The sequence below is a fragment of the Morone saxatilis genome, unplaced genomic scaffold (genome assembly GCF_004916995.1).
Source record: "Morone saxatilis isolate NCDOM2014 unplaced genomic scaffold, NCSU_SB_2.0 Contig24, whole genome shotgun sequence".
In the NCBI taxonomy this organism is placed as follows: domain Eukaryota; kingdom Metazoa; phylum Chordata; class Actinopteri; family Moronidae; genus Morone; species Morone saxatilis.
In genome coordinates this window covers 3,762,690-3,784,034 of record NW_023339807.1, presented here as the reverse complement: position 1 = coordinate 3,784,034, position 21,345 = coordinate 3,762,690, and the positions used below count along the sequence as shown (strand labels likewise).

Here is a 21,345-nt window from a genome sequence, read left to right as displayed (position 1 = left end):
AACATTAAAAATGGATGTCCCTCGCAATGTTATATGGTACAATATTTTTACAAGCACACGATGAGGTGCCCACATGAACGGGGGCTTTAGAAATAAAAAGCTTCTTCAGAACACCTTCAACTGCTCCAAAATACCAGGCCACCTCCTACAAAGTCTCTAATGTCAGTCCATGAAATACAAATAGCCACTGTGCCAGTGACACCGTGGATAACCCATCCCACGTCCTGCACAGTGCACGCAGGCTTTGAACAGCTTCCCTCCAGCAGGCATCTTCACTGGACGACTGTTCCTGAACCTCTGACTTCCTACTGATGGCACCTTCACTAACTCTCACCTTGCTGAACTCGCTACACTTTGCAGTTTTCAAAAAGTTAGGTGAACTCAATCTTTCACTGTGAGTCGTAATGCAGGAGGAGATGCTGAATGCAAGCCTTACAGGTTGTGTTGATGCCTCAGGTTTAGAACTGTCCGGCACTGCTGGGGTCGCACTGCAACAGGCGGACGATGGAGGGGTCACTCTTCGCTCCTTTGATGAACTCTTCCAGAGACAGCTTACCTGAAACACATACAACACAAGCAAAAACATTAGAAGAGAAATTATGTTTTTGTAATTTGTGTTTCTTTACATGGACAGTAGGGGGGGGGCTTGTGGAAAAATAATTAATTCTCTTGAAAAGAGAAGTCCTCCTCCAGCCAGAAACCAGTGTTTCTTCTTGTTCCTACAGTGTGCTGTTTGAATGCTGTATGTTTTCACAGTCATCTGCTGAAAGTGGAACGTTTCTCTGTGCTCATTGAACATCTGATTTTAAGGGGCGGGGCCTAAAGCATGATTTGTGACATCACAAATAGTTTGGAAGTCAGTCCTGGTCCAGTATCAACTTGTACAGTGTGATGTAGAAACTCAGTGATAAGTGTACCAGTTTGTGTACCTGTTTACTGAAGAGTCATTCTGGATGTGGGAAATGGCAGGTTTTTGTGATTGGGTTCAATCAAGATTTTGAAAGAATTTTAATGAGATGACAACAAAACACACATTTCAGGGTGAATCTTAAGATTATTTGTAAATGTTCTCACTTTAGAGCCTTGCGACCTAATCAGTGCATGCTACTTCTCACCAACAGGTGGCAGTGTTGAGACAGTTCTTTCTCCTGTCCACCTTCCTTACAGACAGACTCAGGGTGCCTCTCTACTCGTGATTCTCATTAGAAGAAGCAAGAGAAAGACAACACATTTCCACATCCAGGTCAGTGCACTCTCTCTCACTTTGTCCTGCTGTCAATTTTCTCCCAGTTCGTCCTCCTCCTCTCTTGTCCAACCCACTCCTCTTTCGCTACATCTTCTCCTCCTCCGACCCACACACTACTGACTAGTTCCTCACTGTCCACCTCTCCCTGTTGCTCCTATCTTGTCTCTGGGTCTCCTGTGCTCGGGTTTACCACTCGAGTGATTGTGCTGTATGACTAGAAACGCAGCTCGGGTGCAAATTCTGCTGTCAAAGAACTGCTGCTTCAGGCTGGAGGGCTCTGCAAGTGCCTCTGTAGTGGAAAACCAGCCTAGTTTGTACAATGATAACAGCTGCCGGCAAGCTAACCAGGTGGCAGTGACAAGCTGTTAAATACATTTGCAATTGAAATGTCTGTTGGGTCCAATTTCTCTGAAGTCAACCAATCAGCTAGTAAATAAACACATTTTATTAGATCCTTTTGATTTGTTAGCTATCTTTGTAGAGTAGCAAAAGGACATTTAAAAGGCTTTGTATGTCAAGTCAGGTCACAAGTTTTATAAATCGTGAATATCTTCAAATACCTGGTGTTTTTCTTCCTACCAGCAGAATTAGCCCGGTCAAAAATAACCAACAAGATGTTCCAAAGTCCATTTACCATTTTCTCTACCAAGCTGCTGTTAAACCTATGTGAAACTGCCCCCACTTTCACAAAGCAGTAGATGAGGTCAGCCTACCGTCTCTGTTGGTGTCCATCTGCCTGAAGATCTTCTCTGTCCTCTTCTCAGGTGTCGACTCGTCCTCAGGCATCTTCATCACCGAGGATACCATCTTATAGATTGCCTGCAAAGGGACATGAGTCAGGTCATCTCAGAGCCATTCCTGCCATTCTTCCCTGAACTGAAGGTTTACCATTCTTTTATTTTTTAATGCTTATCTTTAAAGCCATTGTCAGTCAACTTTTTGTCTTCCCCTGTATGTCTCCTGTTTAACAGCTAACATACAAGATCATCTATATGGATCGTTCTTGAAGGACCACAAAAATAAATTTTTTCAATCAACTTCTTACTGGAGTCCTAAATGATCACACTATTTGTTTGTATTTGTATTGTTTTTTTTTAATCTGTGCTCTTCTTACAAGTTTTACAGTCGAAAAAAGGTGACGTCATGTACTCCTGTGCACCAATCAGGATTTAGCACAATTTGAATAAAAATGTGATGAGGGGGTTGTTTGTATGTTGGCAGGCCACAGTCAGTGTGATGGAGCAGATGAGCTCAATTTAAGAGCATTAAACTTTCAATAGAGAATACAATTCTGCTTTTTCCAAACGTTAACATTTTATTGTTGCACATTTATTAATGAATAATTCATGTTCAAGCAAATTACTCCATGTTTTCGGGGCTTCACTGTCTCCTGACTATAATGACTTGCAAGACTTCTTTTGTAAATACTTCATGAAAAATGAAACTGTGGAAAGGGATCTGTCATGTGAAAGAGATGATGCATCTCAAGGAAGTGGTTGCATAAAGAGTTTTATTTTATAAGATCAGGCGATCATAAGGAAATCCAGACTAAGGATGCACCGATCCAACGGTTTCTACTAATAACAATTCTGAGACCTTATCATCTTTGTGCTGTTTCTGTTTGCTGATTGTGTTCTTGTGAATCTTTCTTGTTCTCAGGCCTCTCTTGGAAAATAGATCTTAATCTCAATCAGACTTCCTGACTGTGTGGATCATTTGTATGTAAGGAGGTCTGGGATCACTAAAAACTGAGCCTTCTGCCCACTGTGACTTTATATTGTTGATAATTATAGTATACTATTGTTGTTATTGTATAGGTTATGTCCACTAGTAGTCCTATAGCTGCAGGTAAATGTAGAAGCTAGCTTATTATCTATATACATGATGCACACACACATGATGAATATTTATGTATTTCTGCTATTCTTTCCTAAGCTGAATGCTTAGGAAATCATCTGCAGTGCTCTTCTCCTCAGTCGCTGCTGCTTCATTCAAGCTAGTTAAGAAATGCAACAAAGTATTCATTTGCAAACCTTGTGTGCCTGCATATTCAACGCACCCTAAGACACCGAGAGCAGAATGACTTGACAGACCCAGAGAGGCGACACACAGGAGTTGGCCACACATAGGATCTTATGTAACATGCAGCTGTCATATTTAATTTACTGATATAAGTAACATTTATTCTGCTGTCTCACAAAGACAAACACACGGGTGAGTCAGTACATATTCACAGTGCTTACACCCAGTCAGACGAGAATTTATTCCAATATGTCAACTTGTTGCACTGCCTCTGTGATTACATTTTCAAGGTTTACGTAGGGAGGGGTGGAGACAAACATACGCACATACACTATCCCGCACAGACTATTTATCAGTGTTGTGTCTCCTTTGCTCTCTGTTGCATTGCAGGCTGTTTGGCAGTAAACAGTGAAATCACAGCCCACTCTCTCTGTCTCTAATAAGGAGGCGGATTTGAGGGGAATGGGAGCTGACATGTGAACAGAGGAGGGCTGATTGTGATTACAGTGCAGCGGGAGCTTTAAATAGGTGCTGGTTATGCCTCCTAATACACAGTACAGCAGGGCGGCTCAGCTCCTGGGTCACAGTGGAGCTGAGGAACAAACAGCAGCCATGGTTAATATCAGTCCTCATTTCAGTTTGGAGCTGGGTCTGTTATTAATCGAAATCCACCAAACCGCTGCGAGTGTTTAGGACATTTAGCCAATATTACATGTTGGGGATTTAGACGTCGGTCTAATCCAGTGCAACGCAGTGGAATAAGCTTAAATGTCTAAATCCCAAAATTACAAGCAACCAATAAGAAGTGAAACGATCTGGAGCTTATAGCGCTCTCAATATTCCCGACTACACACAGTACTATGAACACAGCAAGAGCCAAAGATTTCCTCTGCCATTAAAAACACATCAATGAGCCACATGTCACCGCCTTGGTTACCCAGTACACACACACTCAAGTTTATTTTGAGTCAGTCCCACACACACTGTCCTGCTGTCACAAATACTCACTAGAGCACCACCATACACCATTGTGTGTAAACGGCACTATAGTGACAGTGGACAACTACTGAAAAGCCACTTTCATGTATATGCATGGGTTTCTTTGTTAAAGCTACACAACAGCCTCTACAGTGGACACTAATTCTCAACACTATAGCTAGCAACCTAGTGGCAAGCAACAGACCTTTTCTCATGTTCAAATAGCTGCTGTGAAAAAGGTCTATTGTGAGTGCAATCAGAGACAGTTTGGAAAGGAGATGGTTCACTGAAGAGTCATTTCCTATATTTGTGTCTCTCTTTAGGAGGCCAGTGACAGGTCCGGAGTCTATTGACTCTGATGGGAAAAGTGAAAGTGAGTACAGACAATGACCGATTCTTGGAGAGGAGACCACCCCCACTTAGGACTAATAAGTGTATAACATTTCATACCATTGGTGCAGCTTGTAATGCATTATCTTCTTTTATAAAGAATTTTTCATGCAATTACAAACCATGACAACCATGATGGCTGTTGGTTTATGTTACAATAATTGCAGTGTGGAGCATTTTGATCATTGTATTTAGTGGAGCTTGAGAGCTGCGTGTGACAGACACAGGGTAGTGGGGTGGATATCATGTGACTCAAGTGAGAATGCCGACAGTGACAGTGATGATGAATGGAAGCCAGACAAAGAAGCAGCAGCAGGTCCTGACCCATCTTTCTGCAGTAATCACAGCGGAGCTGAGGACGTTCAGGATGTGCCACCTGACGTGGCTTCATCCTGTGCTGGTCAGTGTGCACCAGTTTTGGATCTTGTACTTGCTTCGTGCAAATAAGAGAAAAAAGATGGTCAGCATCCTAAGCTCATTTGTACAATCACACTGGATGAGCAGAGCTAATGGATATGTTAAGCAGAATGGTAAATGTTAAAATATGACTTTCAAAGATTTCAGATAATTGACTATTCTCTTTCTCAGTCTGTTCATACATATCACCTACAATTGAAAACGCAAATGCATGAGTGGACACCTAAAAAATAAAATGATGTATTTCTTGAATATAGGAGAGTAAATACACAAAGAAAAGAATCTTGACTCAGGAGTATTCATGCATTAAAAGCTGAAAATAGTCACCAACAAATGCACTACTTCCTCAAACCTACAGTGCCATTTTAGGACATGGCAAAAAAAAAGACTATCATGTATTTGTGACCCTTATAAAGATTGATTGTCGTCAGTAAGACGACAGACAGGGTACATTGGTCTTTTCCAGGGATTTGCTGACAAAAGTCGTATCCTTTAACACAGCCAGTCTTTAGATAACACATCTGAGGTGGGCAGAGTAAGTCTCCTGCATCACAAGTAAAGCCAGTGTTATTTAAGTTTGCTCCTTTCCTCTCCAGTATCCACAGACCACAATCTTTGTCTTAATTGGCTGTCTTTCTATCTTTTGTTTTTTCCTCCCAAACATGACACCCTGTCAGCTGGTATATCCTCTCTGAATTCTCTATATTTCTCTCACAACCTTAACAATTAAAACTACCTGGACATTGTTTTTTTTCTTCTCTGCCGACTTTTCTTTATTTGTCTGTAACACACATACGTATTTTTATATTTTAGACAGCCTCCGCCAAGCCTCAGAGGTCTACGCAGTACCCATTCTACAACCTGAATGCCACAAGAAGAAAAAAGACAGTTCTTTCATACCCTTCCAGCAGGGAGCTTCCAGACAAGAACACAACATCGCCTCCCGTGGAGCCGGAAACAGCCTGAGCCACAGTTAAGTGAGGACAAGGAGAGAGATGGGGNNGGGGGGGGGGGGGAGTACATGGCTACTAAGCCACAGCTGTGGACTATTACCTGGCCACTTATGAATGAGAGTGAGAAGGAAAGTCATCACATATGTAACTGCCTTCCCTTCACACCTTATAACCACATCAGATAATACAGAGAGAGACAGACCTCTCCACGAGATGGAAAGGGGAAGAATAAGGCAAGTCGTCCACTTGTTGAGACTTAGTTACCGACAGAGCCAGCTGAGGACCGTTTGAGACGTCCTGCAGTAATAAACACACACAGCATCCTGCCTCACCCTCACACCAAAGATGAATACGTTTCCCATGGCAACTTTATCAGCCGTGATCCATTCATCTAGCCTGCTATTCTGTTCAATCTCACTAAATTACTACTGTGAATACTCTCTCCCTCCTCCTTTAGCCAATCGAGACAATGAACTTCCCTCTGTGCCGGCTGATAGCGCCGTGTTACAGATGAAAGGTAGACAGAGGTTAGATATCAACTATTGATGAGTGGATAAGACCTGATTCTCCCTGCGTTCAGATTTTGCTATTATCTGAGGAAGATGAGTCAGACTGGCTGCGATACTTCTCATTCAATTACTTCCACAGCCAGTCTAATTATGAGCATCACCAGCATTTACACACTCTCTGCAGGAGAGACCATTAGCTAGCTGCAGTGTGCCGCAACTCTCTGTCACTGCGGCAAATGGAGGCGAGTGTGAACAAAAAGCATGAGACCACTGTGGGGGGATTGACAGGGTTCTTTAGGGGAAGCATTTGCAAGTGTTGGCCACAAAAACATGGTGTGGTAGACAGTGTCACTTACAGAGGCAGAGTCTAAATTGGGCTTAACTTGCTGTTAAATTATAATTCAAAGATTTATATGACACAATTAAGGCTGTATAGATGGGAGTATGAAAGAGATTAAAGATTTGTTCATACTTTACTAGAGATGCACTCCAAATATGTGCACTAGAAAACAAGATGGCTCCTGGTTTGTTTGCCTTTTACTTATTGTTTAGCCAAATACAATGCAGAAAATGGCTTGTACGACCGCTCAACAATAATAGGACTATAGATGGGAACTACAGTACAGTGAACCAAGTGTTTGCTTTTGCAGTGTGCAGTCGAATCATGTGGTGACCAATTTTGGCTGGTGGTTGCATTGGCAGATTATCAGATGTGTCATGCAGACCCTGACAGCCAAATGGATGCAGCAACCATAAACCGAATCTACAGCTATGCTAATGGCTCTGCAAATTAGGAGATTCAGTGGACTCGAGGATCTTCACCAAAACGACCTGAAAACATGTAGTGTGTTTCCAGTTTTAGCTGGCTGGCCTGGATTTAGCTAACACACTTGCTAGTGTTCAATCACAATGAATGCCAATAACTCTGAGTACTGTAGACATCTTAACCAGAAGGTTCTCCATAGAGCCCCTCAGCAGAGCCACACCACACAGAATCCACACACCTAGAACATTTGTCCATTTACCATTACGCAAAGAAAAGCTGAGAATCGCAAAACAAATGTAAGAAATACAAACAAAAGACAGATGACACAGTCACATTACAGCTGATTTCTTTACATTTAACATCGTAGCTCATATTTTGGAATGATAATAACTTGGGGTTGTAGTTACTGTTGGATTGCAATCTCAATATGAATATATATAGAATATGGCGCTAGATGAATTGAGGGGATCATCGAAGTTATTACAATTCCTCCTAAGTGGGATATGAATGTGTGCCCTAAATTTCATAGCAATCTATTCAAGAGCTGTCTGAAAACCAACGGCAACCTCATGATGGTGAGCAGCAACACTGAAGCTTGTGAACAATATGTTGCCTTTAGGCTGAGGAAGGACGTCGGGGCTTAGCCTGCTACCATCACGACTCCTACCCAGATGGATTTAGCTTTATGAGATCCACCTGCCAATCTGCCCTCTGATACCACTGAAAGCAGATACTATGATCACACTAAGCTGCAGACTTTACTCAAAGACTTTGAGCTCAGGCATCATTTTAACTTCAGCAGTTACTTGCAGAAGTCAGCGCTACCTGAAAGCTTTTCTCTTAAGCCCGCTTTCTCTCTGCAGAGGCGGGTGGCTTTGAACCAGGAGAGTCAAACAGCCAATTGCAGAGAGGGAGCAGATAGGCATGAAGATAGATGAATACTGTGTGTGTTTGTATAAATGCTCCTCTATCTGAGACAGACATAGAGAGATTGAGATGGCCCTGGGCTCTTTCTAAAACTGCACTTCAGCAATAAGAAATGGCACTGTCTAATCTAATAAAGTAAAACACAGAGCTCCTGCTTCTACACTTCAAAATCTACAATCAGATTTGAGTTAGAGCTACAGTACTGCGTTTTGCATTCATGGTGGAAGTGGTCAACATTTCTGAGCCCTTAACAGACTGCAGCTAATTAACATCTGCCACATACACACAAACTAATTAGCTAAATAATCACAGACATGCTGCAGATTCATTCCCTCATTGTGGCAAAACTATCAACTTTTCTACACTCCTGTTCTCTTATTCACCTTAATTGATATGCCCTGCAGACAGCCAGACATGAACATCTGAGTCACCGCTTTCTATTTTTTTGTCCTTGGGAACAGCACCACCTTTTAATGGAAAGTGTGCAGAGGGTTTACGTCGTCAGGATGTAAAAAGAAGTGACAGGTCTGAATCACTGCGGTCTAGAGGTAGGGAGGCTAATTTAACCTTGAAGCAATGATATGTGGGCACATGTGAGGCATTATAGATTTATATATCCTAGGAAGGGCTGTGGCTGCCTTGGACATGAATCAGAGAAGTTGGCTAGATTAGCCTCGACTCTATAGCTACTGTACTTGTACCATTAGCGATTCAGATGCTTAGAGAAACAAAGATTCTGAATATTAAAATACAAATCAAAGCTCTGTGGTGCTATTGTGGGAAAGAGCAGAAAATCACAAATGTGCAAACAATAATAGGTAGAGGAGTACAAAACAAAGCAGCCCATGAGCTATGATACATTAAGCTGTGCAATATTGACAGAAGACAAAGGCAGACGCACTGACCAGGGCAGAGTTGCATGCACACATTTAAATGAGCAGTAAGTGCTATATTTTAATTAGATATGATGCATTTCAGTGCATTTCAATTGTTGCCACATTATGACAAATGCTAATAGATTAGTCATCAGTAGGATGATGTGGATACTTTCATTAATTGTTTTAATGCACATAACTGACTTTGGGGCTTTTTGTTTTGACTGTCATCGGTTTCGATTAAGATTGTACTCGACACAAAGACACATTATTTTGTTATATTTTAGTAAAAAACACAGTATATTGTGTTATTGGTTACATTACCTCAGTCTAAAGTATGTGTTTTACCTGCAAAGATAAGAAACAGATTTTTCTGATGTAAATATTTTAAAAATACAGTAACTGAAAAATACCCCAGAATAATGCAGTTACTGTGTTCGGTGAAACTTTCATACTTTGTGAAACACTGTATACAACAAATGATTAATCCTCGTGCCTTTGAATGAACTGGGAATTAAATGTAACATATCAATTTATTTATGAAAAATAACATTGTAGTTCGCCTGTCTTACTCCTTGTTTCTTGGCCTCACGGTAACCATGCTGCACAGGGCCGATTGGCAAAAGAAAATTACAGCTCACTGTACATACATTAAAGAGAAACACTGTCTCTAAAATTAAGAAGTCTGCTCAAGGAGAGGTGAAACTAGGTGAAACTGAAGTGGGATCAACTAGCTGCTGTTGCACAAATGTGGAGGAAGTAAGAAAAAAAAGTGAGGGAGAAGTGTTACACACAAACACACACACCGATATATATAGTATATGTGTGTGCAGCTCTAATAGTCCGTTTACATGAGAAGCTTGTGTGCAGGAAATGCCATCCGTGCCACCCCCCCTTTCCCCTTGTCATTTTCTTTTCTAAAGGTGAGCCAGCTTCTGTACTGTAAACCTACAGTATAGACTGTACAACTGAACTAAACCTCTCTTTTCAAAATGACCAGGGCTTTTTCTCAAATTGCTTGTGTCAGGTTTAATCTTTTTTCCGAATGTTTGAAAGTCCACATAGCCCGCTGGGCATTGACATTTACCTTCATTACTTTAATGAATAACAACAGGTTAGCATGCAGGGCTTTTAACACTTTCAGGGATTTAATATAAACGTCCTTCCTCATCTTTCCAGCATTAGGCTGTTTTGGCAGCTATAATAAAGAAACCAAAAAGGCTTTACAAAATATGCTAATGCTTGTACTAGATAAAACATGCACACATAAACACGACAGTACAAGACTTAATACGGTCTTAATACACACTACAAGCCAACCCTTTAAGAAGTTTAAACAGAGGAGAATACAGAGCCTACTACATGTCTGCTAAAACACCTACTGTATACTAATCTCTATTTCCATTTGTGGAACTTAAAACGGAAAATTGATCCTTTTCCCTTCTAGATAAGAGTAAAAGCAACATTTAAGGAGTAAAGCTAATACATTCCTGAATGTTTCCAAAACTGCTTTTATTGGCAGGACGATAAACGTTTCCAATGAATCTTTATATCTTAATGCATCTTTTAAGTACACTGACATTTCAATGGAGGCAGTAAATGAGGTCCTGAGGTATATATCTCTCAGAGATCCTGTGTTAGAGGCACATCCAGCTCCATGGAGCAGAGCTGTATGTCCTCCTGTTCTTAAAATGCCAGCACTGTTTTCCCTAGTCTCATAAAGAGTGTGTTATGGATACAGTGGCAGTGCTGTTAATACAATACTACCCTGGCTAATGTTACAGCCAGTGTTGTGTGTGTGAGTGTGCACATGTCTATGCGTCACCTGATAGATATTAATTCAACTGACTGCCTCACATTCACAGACAACACTTGAGGCTACCATGTGAAAGAAACTTTTTTCCTGTGTCATTTTCTGTCCTGCATGTTTCTGTATTTCAGACACTGGGATCTTTTGTTATCTGTAGTCTGTTCAATATGCAGTGTTTATATACAACGTGTCCATCTGCCTCCATGCACACTCACCTGAACAATCTCCAGCATCTCAGCTTTACTGATGTACCCGTTTCCATCCAGGTCGTACATACTGAAGGCCCATTTAAGCTTCTGCTCCAGCTTGCCACGTGACGTCACACTTAGTGCGATGATAAACTCCCGGAAGTCTATTGTCCCGTCGCCATTGGCATCAAACGTGCGGAAGACGTGCTCGGCAAACTTTGACGCGTCTCCGTAGGGAAAGAAGTTACCATAGATCTTCTTGAACTCCTCCATGGAGAGGTTCCCGCTGGGGCAGTCCCTCAGGAAGCCCTTGTACCACTCCTGGATCTCATGCTCGGTGAAGTCGGTGCTCTCCAGGAGGTCCTGCATCACCTCAGGACGGAGCTTGCTGTTCTGCTTCCCCATGTCTGTCGGCCCTGTCAATCACTCGGCTCACAGCTGGGAGAGAGAGGGAGATGAAAAGGTTTGGTTTTAGGGTGGGATAAACAACAGGCAATTTAAAGTGCAATTCTATTGATTTCTTGGGTCCCAGCTGAAGGACAGCTGTTGCTCATAGACATAATCACAGTTAGTTTATGACTACTTGCAAGGCCACTTTCCAAGGCCTGAATCCTGTGTATGAATCAGCAACATAACCACCAGATGAAGCCAAGGATGCAGCTGTTGTGTCCTCAAGCTGCTTTACCAAGGTATGAACCAAAAATGTAAGCAACCCTTCTTTGCAGACTTTACGTTTATCAGGACTGAAATCACCTCCTTTTTAACAAACTATTGGAACTTTCCATGGAAAACAGCGCTGTGTACTCTGGGTACACACAGCGCCATATGCCCAACATGGGTTTAATTAGTCTATAAAATCTCTAGACACACACTAACGTCAGCTTAGCTGTACTGGAAGGAAAAGGTGGTGCAGTCAAATTATATTGAAGCTGAGCCACTCAACAAACATCATTAAAATTCATAACCTCTTGAGAAACAATTTCTTAATTCTCTTCCTGGAACTGGTGCATCAGTGTTCGTAGTATAGCTCTTTATGAACAGGATGAAGTCTTAAAATCCCTGTTTGCAGTCGATTTAAATATAAAATATAATATAAAATTCACTCAAAATAGTAACAATGATTACTCATCATCTAGATGCAGTTGAGCCAGAATAAAAGCACATTATATTACTCTCTGACAATAAAGGTCATGGTGCTCATAAAGATGTCTGTTTGCCATGTTGAATTATTGGTGCCTCGGAGCTGAGAAATTATTGGTTGACCTAGACATTAAGTTCATAAAACACCCCAATGAATAGACGTTAAATCGGGTTAACAATTAAATGTTTTCCAGTGTTCCAGTTAGTTTATGACAGACACTCTTCATGCATTAAAACACAGAAATTGTTGAGCAGTTTAATCAAATCCTTACAATATTACAATCATATCCTCTTTTCAAGTCTATGATTCCATAAGTAACAAGTAATGCCTGATGTTTATGAAGACCCAAAGTGTTCAATTTCACAATTTTTGTGAAGTTTTTTGTTTCAAAATGTCAAAAATTCCCCCAGTGACTGTTAATATCCATCAGAATATCTTATTTGTTTATTTAATATTGGCTACATAGATATTATCTCTCTAGAGACAAAAGAGGTAGCAGATACATCGGCAGACAGACAGAGTCAGAGTATGACTGGGATATAGTGACAGCAGGGCAAAAAGTGACAAGAGCCACAGTAGAGTCAGTGTTATCTGCCTTTTGGTGAAACAAACAGGAAGTGCCTGCTCCTGGTCTCTGTGAGATTGTTCTCTCAATACAGTAACCATGCTCTCTGCAGGCTCATATTTTATTATGTGTGTTCATCATAAGCCTTTATGCAACCAAAACACAGTTATAAGAACCAAACATGCAGTAATTTCCCTAACATACTTAATCCTGTATGTGTTTAGATTGCACTGTATGTATTTATGTCCAGCAGATATTCAGCCCTGTGCAGTGCCCTGTCAGCCTCACCTTGGCCTTCACTCTGAAAACTCTCAGGAAATGACTCACTTCTATACTCAAAACCACCTAGCAAGGTCCTTGAATACAACTGTGCTATAGGAAACCATATGAAATGACAAACAACTGCTAAAAGTTTATTTTTCAAATCCCTGGGAACAGGTCATCTACAGTTGACTACTACAGTCACACATTGAGAAAAATGAGAACAAAAAGTGCGACCTCAGACTTTTAATCTACTAACATCAAGTCATATCATGGCAGATACTAAAAAAAAAAAAACAGATCTCCTGCATTCAAGGTTCAACCAAGGCTACCACTAAGCAAAAATTCCACAATGTACTCAAGTATACTTGAAAAGCGATAACTTATCAGAGTGTTAAGTTATCAACTCTCAGAGCCTGATGCAAAAGCCTGAGCTCCAGCCGTGCCCTAAAACACAGTGAAATAAGCAGCCAGGCTGTTACAGAACAGCTTCTACTTCTCTTTGGGAAACATGACAGTGGAAATGGCTCTGATGTCTGGTTGAGACACAGTCATAACCAAGGATCGCAATCATTTGAGAGGCACATGAATGAATGGAAGAAGGATTTTGTGGGGACACTGTCCTTTGTTTACTTCTATCGCAGACTTTTGGTTGAACAGCCACATCGGGTACAGCAAGAAAAACTGCTTAACATTTAAACAGCAGCATACGGAAACTGTGGGAAGGATAGATAACACAGAAGTAAACAGAAACATTTAACAGGCTGCACATATATCAATAAAGACAAGATAACCTGGAGCCTGGACTCAAGAGTAACCGAAGGGAAAACCAATCCCAAACCCTCTTAAACAGTTAATTCATGGACTTTTCAAGGACATCCCTCAAATTCAAGGACACAAATCAAGGTTAATTACTGTTACAACACTAAGAAATCACCATTTTTACTTTAGCATGTTAGCATGTTAACATTTGCTAATTAGCTCTGAATACAAAGTACAGCTGAGGCTGATGGGAATGCCTTGCAGGTATTTGGTAAATAAATGAATTGATTAGGAACACTTTTAGTTTGCAAAGACTGTTGTGAAGTGGTGGACTGACTGCCACCCACAGAGCCATGCAGCTAACATGGCACTTGCAAACCAAAATGTGGATAAAAAAGCTTTAGTTTAGAATAAGAAACAATGAGTCCTAGTCTCTACACCAAGCCCTTTGCTGCAATTTTTGAATGCCATACAGACATGAAATTTAATTAGTCATTACTTTCAGAGGTTTTTATTCATGTTCTCTCAAGTGCATCCTGTTTCTACACTTTCTGTTTAGTCTTCTTTTACCAATTGCAAGGCACGAACAAAAGAAGTTTAAGGCCTTTAACAATAAATGAAAGACCATCAAAAAGTATATGTGCCAGGCTTTTTTTAAACTTTAAAATTTAAGTAAAAAAACAAAAACAAAACCTTTGGATGAGTTTGTTTTTGGCACAAGTAGAGTCATGATGCTTTTATTTTCCTCTATCCTATAATGCACAACTGAAGGTTTGGTTGAGAAAACTTTGACTTTACGCCAATTACTGCACTGACTACTGTTTAAGGTGCTGCTACAGCAACTGACCCTCAGAGTGATCACACTTCTCAAGGCTCTTCACTAATGGAATCCACAGCCGTGACCCTGTCCACTGCTGTAACACACACACACACACACACACATATACTCACAAAGCCTTAATTACTGACCCACTGTGCCCTGTCACCTGCTATGATACATATATATACACACACACAGCCGTAGTGATGAAACCACTCTGATGCTCAGCCAACTGAGCTGATTTGTTTTCGGCTGCTCGTCTGTATTTGTGTGTGTCTGTGTGCTGTTATCTCTTCTTCTAAGAACTAGTGTGAATATTAGACCTAAGGAAGTAAATGAGCTACTTTAGAGTTCAGTTTGGGTTTAAATTTCAGATTTAAATGAAATTGGGTTTGCTTTATGTTTAGAGTTAGCTGGTAAGGAGATACATGTAGTCAAAGACAGGCTGAAACATGGACAGAGATAAAAAGATAAGTGTGTGTATGTGTTGAAATGAGAACAAGAGCTTGTGTATGTACTGTACTGTATATTTCAGATTGACAGCAGCTGACATTTAAACGAGTAGGCTCTGGTGAGTGACAGAAAACGTTTTTGTGTCTCTCAAGGCTGCTACATGCGTGCTGTTCAGAATGTTGGATAGTGCTGGAAAGCTGCTTTATCACAGTTGGGCTGGGGGTGGTATACCTAAACATTTTCAACATTTTCCAAAAACAGGCAATCTGACAGTCTCTGCTCACTTTCCACATCAACAGGCCAGATGTGCTTAGATGGGATAATAACTGTGTCACAAATTCAATTTGGTTTCTTCCCACAGCCACTTTGACCACTACATCAATCAGTTTGATCCACAATTGTTAGCTCCTTTGCAGGAGGAGATACTGTTGCTCCGTTCCTTTTCTTACCATTTATCTAACAGATAGAAATCTTAAGGCGTCAACCTCCTGCAACTGCTTAACATTAAAAATGCCCAGCTGCTCAAAGGGAATTGATGACAGCCATTTGCAGTACTAATTGGGTGCATAATATTAATGAACATTTTCTGTCGCAGACAATATAATAAGGGAACAAAAAACAAAATGAAACAAGACAAAGGGCAGATTCTGGCAAATCTGGTGCTGCAGCAAAAAAGACAGTCCTCCTATTCATTTTGAGTGGTGGTTCGGCTGTAATGGATGCTGAAAAACAAACAAACAAAAATGCAGCGACTTGTGGGGAAAAAGTTGAAACTGACTATATATAGACTATACGGTCTGTATACGGCCTAAGGGACTAGCGGCTTTGAGAGGCTGCAATCGAGCATAGCGGTGCACTGAGCTAAATGCAACATCTGCATGCTAACACACTGACAATAATCAGCTGCTTACCATGTTCACATCTTTGTGATGTGACAGCTACAAGAAGTGCTGCAGCGCTTCACTGTCTGACCCATACGTTCTACAAAAGCTACTTATGTGACTAAATAAGGTTATTTAAAAACAATTGGACATCAGTTTCTTGCTGCAGTTCAGAAAAGATGAGAACAATTTGGCTGGAAACTTTACACTGCTCCTGTCTCTCATCCACTTACACTTCCTTTCTTGAAGCCAGCTGCAGAACCATTTGGACTCCGCCTCAAATCACTCCAACCAAATGAATTATGATTCAAATCGAGCGTGCGGACAGTAGTGGGGTGCGATTCAGATTCAAATAGAACCTGGGCAGACCTGGTTCCAAGGCTCCAATTCACATTCAGATTATAACAACCTACCCACTTATCTCTCTCTCTCACACACACACACACACACACTCACCAGTCAAGCGGCGGATATTTTCCGACCACTTCCTCTGTGGATAAAACAATTTCTATGTAAAACACAAAGCCTCTCTACGATGAAAGGCTGTGAAGTCCGTGATTGTGTTAATGCTGTATGAATACATTTATGAGACGGCTCTCATACACTGATAGGAGAGAGGTAGAGACTGAAGCAGTGTGATAGGCAGAGGAGAGGATACAAACATAAAGAGACAATATGTACCTGTATAATACATACACCTTGTTTTTTAATCTCTCCATTACAATTCCTCTTTTCTCACTTTTACTTCTTTTTACTATTCCATTCATAAACTCCCCGTCTTTTTCTTCCCCCTTGCCCGTACCTTATTTCCATATTCTTCATCCTCTGTTTTATTTCATCCTACACATGAACTATTCACACTCTTATGAAGCAATTTCACTGCAGTTACCATAGTAACATTCAGCAAAATCTCACAGCCATTGATGAGCTGTCTGGCTGAGTGCGCTGCATACACATATGCATGGGTACACACACCACTCAGTCCAATACACAAAAACCATGGCTGCGGGATGTGTGTGTCTATGTGTGTGTAGGTGTATAGATGGTTGTGTGAGTGCAGTTATGTGAGGTGAGTAGCAAGAAGCCAACTGTGATCAACAGTTGTATAAATTCAAAAGGTATTAAAAATGCTTTATGCAGCAGGGAGTCAAACAATACTAATTTAGATCCAAAATGGTCAAACATTACAGCAGTCTACTCTGCATACGTCCTTTGTTTGAAGCAACTACTCCAGACCATTCTTTTCAGCTGGATAAATTACAATCATTAGTATATTAACCACAGCTAAACTAGACTATTGGCAACAGGATGCTTGACTTTAACAACAATATCTCTGGCAATAAACAGAATACTTATTAATCTATATGTAATATTCTAATATTATTTTGTTTACAGTAATTATACTAAGGTGTTATAAGATACTGAATAAAAGAGGTGGACAATCATGTGCACCAGTATGTTTCCGAAAAAAGAAAAGAAGAAACACCTATTCACATGTCTGTGTCACTTCACTTCTGAATGCAATGATTGAATTAAAAAGTGCTGTCATATTCTCTTTATTTACTTTGGCTATTGTTTAGATGTGAGAGACCTCTGGCTTCAGAAATAACATACTGTGCATTTAAACCCAGGTCCCTAGGGCCCCCTGAAGGTTATAGATTTTCCAATAGTTCAACTAAAATGAACCACGCTGCTCTCTTTCACTGAGAAGCAGCAGCAGATCAACAGCCGTCCTAAAATAAACTGCACAAAAGATTACAGATGAAAAAAATCAGTAAGAACACAACTAATGAATGAACTAGTCCTATAATGCCCCCCTTAGCCTCAGCCACCCCCCTTTCCCAAACCTGTAGCACCAGCTGTTGCAGAGGCTGAAAAGAGCTTAAGGTCCAGCTGCAGCAGATTCCTGTGGAGAAGGAATGTCAGATGGACAAGACTAGTAGAAGGATTCTGTGGTTGTCTGAGTTGTTGGGGTTTAAGTTTAAACAATCAAGTGAAAACTAAGAAAAGGAAAATACTGGAAGAGATCTCCAACACTCTCAGCTCTATAACAACTTCAGAACAACAGCTGTCTTCCGATTTAGTCTGAATCCTTTGAACTTTTCAGACCAAACCTGTCGTGAGAACTGTTCAAAGGCTCCGTAAAATGTGGCTGAGAAGTGCAGCTTCCTTACAATTACTGAAAAAATTATGTGGATATTATCTACCATTAGCCAGTATATTTGTATTATCTGTCGTTAGTATTTTGGGTTTTGGAGAGGGTTAAAAAATAATCCACCGTCCATACTCTCTCTTTATATACAGAATATCACTCTTACTACAGCACCATACACATCCCTTTAAGTCTGACCATGTCTAGTTACAGTTATGACTGGACAACTGGTGTGGATGCAAACGGTTTAGTGAGAGAAATGCAAAGTAAACATCAATCTCATGCTTGAGGCAGAATGATGAAAACAGATAGCAACTAAAAAACTTTTCTATCACTTTAAATTTTGAATACACCAACTGCTGCCTGTTTTGGTTGTGCTTTGTTCATTCCAAGTGAATTTTCCATAAAACTGATAAAAGCCTGATAAAGTGTTTTCTTCCATCATGAGGAATAAACTCAGTCTCCCTCTTTTGACTCATTCTGACCCTTTGATCACTTCCAAGTGAAAAATTGAATCCTCTGGAAGATCCAGCCTCTTTACTGGGACATAGCTGTATTCAATCAGAGCCCATTTCTCAATCATTCATTCATGTATCAGGCTTAACAAAGTGCTCACTGGTCCACTGGTAGTAATAACAGTCTCCCTACTTGCCTCTTGTAACCTCCAGTAACACTGAAGGATGTTTCAAACAATTCCTCTTGACACTGGAGCATAGCAAAGCAGCAAGTATATAGAGGTGGGCCCTCTATGGTGGCTGTACACGGGTTCCTGTCAATGACTTAACCCCATGTATCCCACCAAGCTAACACAGCTTAGAGGAAATAACTCGGTGTTAGCTGGATTCAAAGAGCCCTGAGCAAAGCCTTGTTAATTCCAGCTGTGCTCTGCTCTGCTCAAACTGTGGCACAGGGTTCTTTCTCTGTTTCTCACACACACACCAACAAATCATACACAGAGTACAGTATGCTGAACCAGTGTTAAAAAAAGCACTTGTGACTTTGCTTATAAGTGTAGCAAGTCAATGGCAGACTAAATGTGATTTACTATATTGCAACAAGGTTTTGAATTGAGTATAAGTAGAGCACTTCACTTTGGAAACCTCCCGTTCACTTCCTGGAGTACTCTATATAACAGGGTGCTAATTTATAATTTGGTACACTTATGTTTTGTCTAGTTGTGCCCCAGCATCAAAATGTTTAGAATCAATACATGCATACATATGGCACTTATTAAACAGTAATTAATCTTTACTTGGCTCATCACTCTTCTCAATGCAAATAGTTCTTAACGGAAGAAGTGGTGATGCTAAATTTGCAATGGAAAACCAAAGTGGTTTGGGATGAATTCTCCAAATAATATGAGTGCTAACCACACAAAGGGACTGTGATGCACAACCATAAAGAAATAGTTTTGGTTTGGGGAGAGTAAATCAGAAAGAAAAGTCAGAGAAAGTTTCCCAGGAAAAGGGAAGGAGGTGGTGGGGTGGGGGTATCTTTTTTTCTTTTGTTAGAAACATCTGTACACTTGGTTTTTCTAAGTGCAGGGCAGCAGCTTGAGTCTCCAGAACAATGGACAACAGGAACAACAGAGAGGGGAGTGGGGAGGTGAGACAGAGAAGGACACAAAGACACACTCAAAAATAGAGATTAAAATAAGAAAGAAAATGCTGATGAATGGATGATGACTGTGTCTGCCTACATCCTACTGGGCCCTAAGAGTCATGCCTCTATTCTCTCTTTTCCTGTCCCGGCAGGAAAACCTGAAGACAATTCAAGCCATTTAATAATAATTCATCACTCAAGCCACACCGTTTGTGGAACCACTAATGTACCTGTTGGCTTTTTTTCCCAGGGGAGCGCATAATTCCAAGAGCGTCTTACTGAACCACAATAAGGGCTTTTACCCATCAAAACATTAAGCCAGAATCAGTCTGCAATGTGCATTGGTTCTAGAAAAAGAAGAAACCTTTCCCCTTAAGCTTCCTGACAATGCGCTGGCACTGGGAGGCAAGGTGGGAAAACACAGAGACAGGCACTGGCAGGCAGCCAGGCAGTAGCTGGATAGAGGGTGACCCAAGAGTGGGGCAGATCAGTTTGTACTACTTGGACTTGAGCCAACTTTTCTAGGATCTGACTTATTCTGATTCTTCCCTTCTCTTTAGTAATAAAGCTGACCATACTTTGTGCAAGCTCTGTCCCATCAAATCAACCCCAAACCAGAGGCAGCAGACAAACAGGGTTTGAAGTCTAGTTGGATTGATTGGGGTTGCTAGCTGGTTAGCCTGAAGCTGCCCACAGTTGATATTCTCAGCCCTTATACTTTTAAATGGCCTCCTTAGCTTTCATTAGGTTGCTATGGTAACAGACCTGATAGGGGGAGGAGGAGGAGGGGGAGGAGGAGGAGGAGGAGGCGGCAACCACACATTGTGGCTATTGATTCGGGAGAAAAAGAGTGAACCAGTGAGAAGCACAAGATGACACACTTCCTCAAGTCAATTTCATAATCAACTTAAGGGTTATGTAATTTCATCTATAAAGCCACAGTGCAGAGATCTGTGGCCACTGTGCCTGTACAACTCTGTTATTATCCATGGTAGTGGTATTAAATAAGAATTACATAACCTCTTAATGTTTATTCTGGCTTGCTTCTTAGCATCAGATATATAAATGTGTAAATATTCCAGATAACAGTGGATTAAGCAACTCTCAGCTGAGTCAGATTTGACAACTATTTTGGTGGACTGTTATGAGAATCGGCTCTGGTTGCATGCCTGTGTGGAATCTCTCTTCTTCACTTCCTATTTGTCCAGCACAAAAGGATCCCTGCCTTGTACTCTGAGGTCATGTCTAATTTGTTTGGCTCCCTGTCTGTGGTGCCCTGGTGGGAGCTCTCTGTCTGCCTGGCACTGGCTGGCACTGGCTCATTGGACCTGGTTAATTGGTTGGATGACTAACTCATGGCTGACAAAAGGAGGAAACACAATAGATGTCTGTCTGTCTGTTATAGACTGCTAGCTTCAACAGTTTTGGTATATAGGATGTATAGTCTGACTACTGCTAAAATTTACACAACTGACCATTTGCTAAGCCTTGCCCCTTTAAAAGGTCCAGTGTGTAACATTTAGGAGGATCTACTGGCAGAAATAGAAAATAATATGCATAGCTATATTTTCATTCATGTCTAATCATTACCTAAGAATGAGCCTTTTTATCTACAGAAGGAGTGGGT

At 40.9% G+C, this 21,345-nt stretch overlaps 1 protein-coding gene across 3 annotated transcripts in view; it reads right to left on the bottom strand.

Annotated features, from left to right (window-relative positions):
- Positions 1-21,345, bottom strand: part of LOC118335827 (neurocalcin-delta A) — a 65,727-nt gene that overhangs the window by 3,148 nt on the left and 41,234 nt on the right. For all 3 annotated transcript variants that reach the window (XM_035672274.1, XM_035672273.1, XM_035672272.1), the window contains 3 exons: positions 11,109-11,519; positions 1,960-2,065; positions 437-556 (listed from right to left, as the gene is read on the bottom strand). In XM_035672274.1, the coding sequence (XP_035528167.1) occupies positions 459-556; positions 1,960-2,065; positions 11,109-11,486 (582 nt within the window). In that variant the 5' untranslated portion in view covers positions 11,487-11,519 and the 3' untranslated portion in view covers positions 437-458. The remainder of the gene's footprint in view (positions 1-436; positions 557-1,959; positions 2,066-11,108; positions 11,520-21,345) is intronic.